The sequence below is a fragment of the Cryptomeria japonica genome, chromosome 1 (genome assembly GCF_030272615.1).
Source record: "Cryptomeria japonica chromosome 1, Sugi_1.0, whole genome shotgun sequence".
Taxonomy (NCBI): Eukaryota; Viridiplantae; Streptophyta; class Pinopsida; order Cupressales; family Cupressaceae; genus Cryptomeria; species Cryptomeria japonica.
The window spans coordinates 332,426,327-332,429,996 of NC_081405.1; the positions used below are offsets into that span (position 1 = coordinate 332,426,327).

The 3,670-nt window shown below is 39.9% G+C and overlaps 1 protein-coding gene across 1 annotated transcript; it reads right to left on the reverse strand.

The window, feature by feature from the left end:
• Positions 1 to 2,418: 2,418 nt before the first annotated feature.
• LOC131857407 (uncharacterized) lies at positions 2,419 to 3,285 on the reverse strand. Its single transcript, XM_059209943.1, has one exon. The coding sequence runs from the start codon at positions 3,283 to 3,285 to the stop codon at positions 2,419 to 2,421; it is 867 nt and encodes a 288-aa protein (XP_059065926.1).
• Between the last annotated feature and the right edge of the window lie 385 nt (positions 3,286 to 3,670).

Consider the following 3,670-nt stretch of genomic DNA (forward strand, 5'->3'; position numbering starts at 1 on the left):
AGCTAGAGAAAAGTTCAGTAACTTTATTAGGTAGAGGAGTTTGCCAACCTAACTTCCCTAATAGGAAGTTCCATACCCTTTGTGCTTCCTCACATTGTAAGAGCAAGTGATCCAGGGATTCCTCTGCCTTCTTACACATTACACATCTGAAAGGGCCCAAGAACCCTAGTCTGCACAATCTATCTCTTGTTAAGATGTTCTTTTTTAGAGAAAGCCATGTAAAGATTCCTACTTTTGGAAGAATTGGGGCACTCCACATCAACTTTAGGGGCCACTCCTTTTTTTCCTCCATGTTGACGAGAATGTTGTAACCAATCTTTACCAAATACTGTCCCGATTCTGAGCTGCACCATCTCAAAGTGTCCTCCTTTGTAGATAGCATAGGGGTGTACTCCTACAAAATCCTCTTTAGAATCTCCTTCTGATTTGCAGATAATGGAAGATTTCCTATCTCTTTCCATTCACAAACATCAACCCCTTGAATTCTCCTTTTCAACAAAAAGTCTCCTACCTTCTCTCCCCATTGATTTTTAGTCACTTGTTTAATGTTTTCAATGTCTTGTCTGTCTAAAAGAGCTGGTCTCCCTTCCCATGAATCTGTCCAGAAATTGGCCATTGCCCCATTACCTATTTCCCAAGTAAGATTTTCAGTGATAACATGTCTGCAGGAGGTAATAAAATTCCAAATGGCTGATCCTTTGGGTAAAATTGAAATTGTGAATATTCGTTCCCTGCTAATCTAGTCTAGATACTTATGCTTTAGAATTTGAGCCCATTTCTGGTTTGGCTTAGTATAGATCTGCCAAAGCACTTTTGCCCCCATAGCTTCATTTAAAAGCTTCCAATTCCTTATTCCTACTCCCCCTGCCTGTTTATCTTGACAAAATTTATCCCACGCAACCAAAGGAATTTTGTCATTTACCTCTTTGCCATTCCACATAAATTTTCTCATTCCCCTGTTAATAAAAATTATCACTTTCTCTGGGATTTTGAGGGCTATCATGGAGAATATGGGAAGAGTAGAAAGGACCACTTTAAGCAGCATGATCCACCCTAATAACGAAATCCATTTGCTCTTCCAACCTTCCAAACAGTTTGCACAAGCATCAATGAGGTTATTCCACAGGTTTGGGTTGTTCCTCCCTCCAAAAAGGGGGGTACCAAGAAATTTTCCAAGAAGGTTTCCCCTTCTGAACCCTAAGATATTTGAGATTACTTGCTATCTGTCTATCTTTGTATTAAAGAAAAAAACTTCCAATTTGGTCCAATTAACTTGTTGTCCACTTGCTTTGCAAAAAACATTTAATGTCTTTCTCATCACTCTGGCCTTGCTGATGAGTCACTGGGTCCATCCCTTCCATAATTTTGATGCCTTTCCATCTCCCTCGCTGTTGCTATGATTGAATTAATCTTCCCAGTACTTCTGCTAGAATAATGAATAGGAAAGGTGATAATGGGTCCCCTTGTCTAAGACCCCGTGTGGTTTGAAAAAAGCCTTGAGGGCTACCATTGACCAAAATCGAAGTCCACACCCCCCAATGCAAGCCCTAATCCAACTAGCCCATTCTTTGGAGAAGCCAAACCTCTGTAATACCTGGATAAGAAACTCCCTATCCACCATGTCATAAGCTTTTCTAATATCTAATTTAATCATCATTCAATCTACCTTCGCTTGGCGGACTATGTGAATTGCCTCATGCACAATAATTATCCCTTCCACAATCGACCTACTTGGAACAAAGCCACTCTATTCTTCTGAGATAATCAGGTTTAAAATGGGTTTTAATCTATTTGTCATCACTTTAGTAACGACTTTGTAAATGGTGTTACATAAAGAGATTGGTTGAAATTCACTGAAATTAGCGGGGTGTTCCACCTTAGGAATAAGGGCAATGAGTGTGCAATTAAGCTCTTTTGCCACACTCGCCCTACTTTGAGATTCCTCCACTACTTCCCACACCTCAAATCCTACCACCTCCCAAAAATTTTGATAGAAAAAAGTTGAGAAACCATCCAGCCTCGATGCTTTATCCCCTTCCATACTGAAAACCGCATTCCTAACCTCCTCAACTTGAATTGGTTTCATCAGTGCTTGATTCTATGCAGCTATTATCAACTCCAAGATAACATTCAATCCTTGTTGCTACTATTCCACATTAGATTCATTATCCTTGGATAATAAAGTTAGAAAGAAATCCACCACCTCTTTATTGATATCTTCCACTATATCTAAAACAACATTCTCACTATTGAGAATGGTCGTGATTTTGTTCCTGGATCTTTTCGCTTTAACCGAGTTGTGAATTTTTTTGTATTTTTGTCCCCTTCCTTAAGCCAGTACTCTCTCAATTTTTGCCTCCAATAAATCTCCTCTCGAGCTAACACTTTGCTATATTGTCCTTTAAGTTCTCGTTCCTATCAAAATTTCTTTGATGTCATCCCTTTTTGAATTATATCTTCTTGCAAGCTTGCTAATCTGTCCTCCAGATCCCTTTTATTAGCCAAAATGTTGCCAAACTTCACTAGATTCCATTCTTTAATTTTTGACTTAATGAATTGTAACTTCTTAACAAAAATGAAGGCCTTAGATCCACATACCTTTGGAGCCCCTGACCACCAACCATTAATTAACTCCCTCTGGCTTTGATCCCTCAACCATAGTTTTTCAAATTTAAAGGGGCATCTGATGGGGGGACCATCCACGGTTATAGATAGCTCCACAGGTAAGTGGTCATAGATAGTCATTGGATGGACATTTGAGGCAAAGAGGAGATTGGTTTCCACCCAAGGCCCTCCTAAGAAAAAATGGTCCAGCTTCTCTGCAACATGCTGTCCTGAGATCCTTCGATTTGACCATGTATACTGGTCTTCCTTGGACTTGATTTCCATGAGACCATTTTCTGTTACAAATTTTTGAAAATGTGCTAGGTTCGCAGGAATTTCGCCGTTGCCCCCTAGTTTATCACTTAGTTCCAAAATAGCATTGAAGTTACCCTCGATGATCAGAAGATCCCCCTCCAAATCCCCAATGAGGGAGGACAGGGTTCTCCAAATTTTTTTTTGCAGCGTAGATTTTGACGGTCCATAAACATTGATTATTGTGAAGTCAACATTTAGAGGATAAGAGTGGAACTTACATACCTGCCACATATTGGAGACCATAACTTCCTCCACCTTTTGAATATTTGCATTCCAGAGGATACCCAACCCTCCCAATGCACCCTCCAAATCTACAAAGACCCCCGACCACTGCTTCCAAGTTCCCATAAGAGTCTTCGCTTCCATTTTATCCATCTTTGTTTCTTGTAAAAGAACTACATCTAGCCGTAATTGATCCAACCCTCATTTGATCAATCAATGTTTATCAAGGGTATTATAGCCCCTGACATTCCAGGTTATGATTTTCATTGTCCTTTAGGAAGGGTGACCCCCTTCCCTACTGTCAATTTACATTGGACTTTTGCACTACCAACCATTGCAATCTTGAATTGGTTTGACTTTCTGCCTCTCAATCTCTTTGCTCCTATTCATACCTTGGTACATGATGGTTCTGATTGCTCTATAGTTCTAATCTCCATAATGTCTTTCTCATCCATCCAACCCCATTCATCCTCCTCCTCAATTCCATCTAGCTCTCTATTATTTTTGTCTTCCTCTTTATCCGACCTCG

Bases quoted from the DNA above. Each gene is read 5' to 3' on its own strand.
- LOC131857407 (XM_059209943.1), bottom strand. From the start codon at position 3,285: ATGGAAGCGAAGACTCTTATGGGAACTTGGAAGCAGTGGTCGGGGGTC.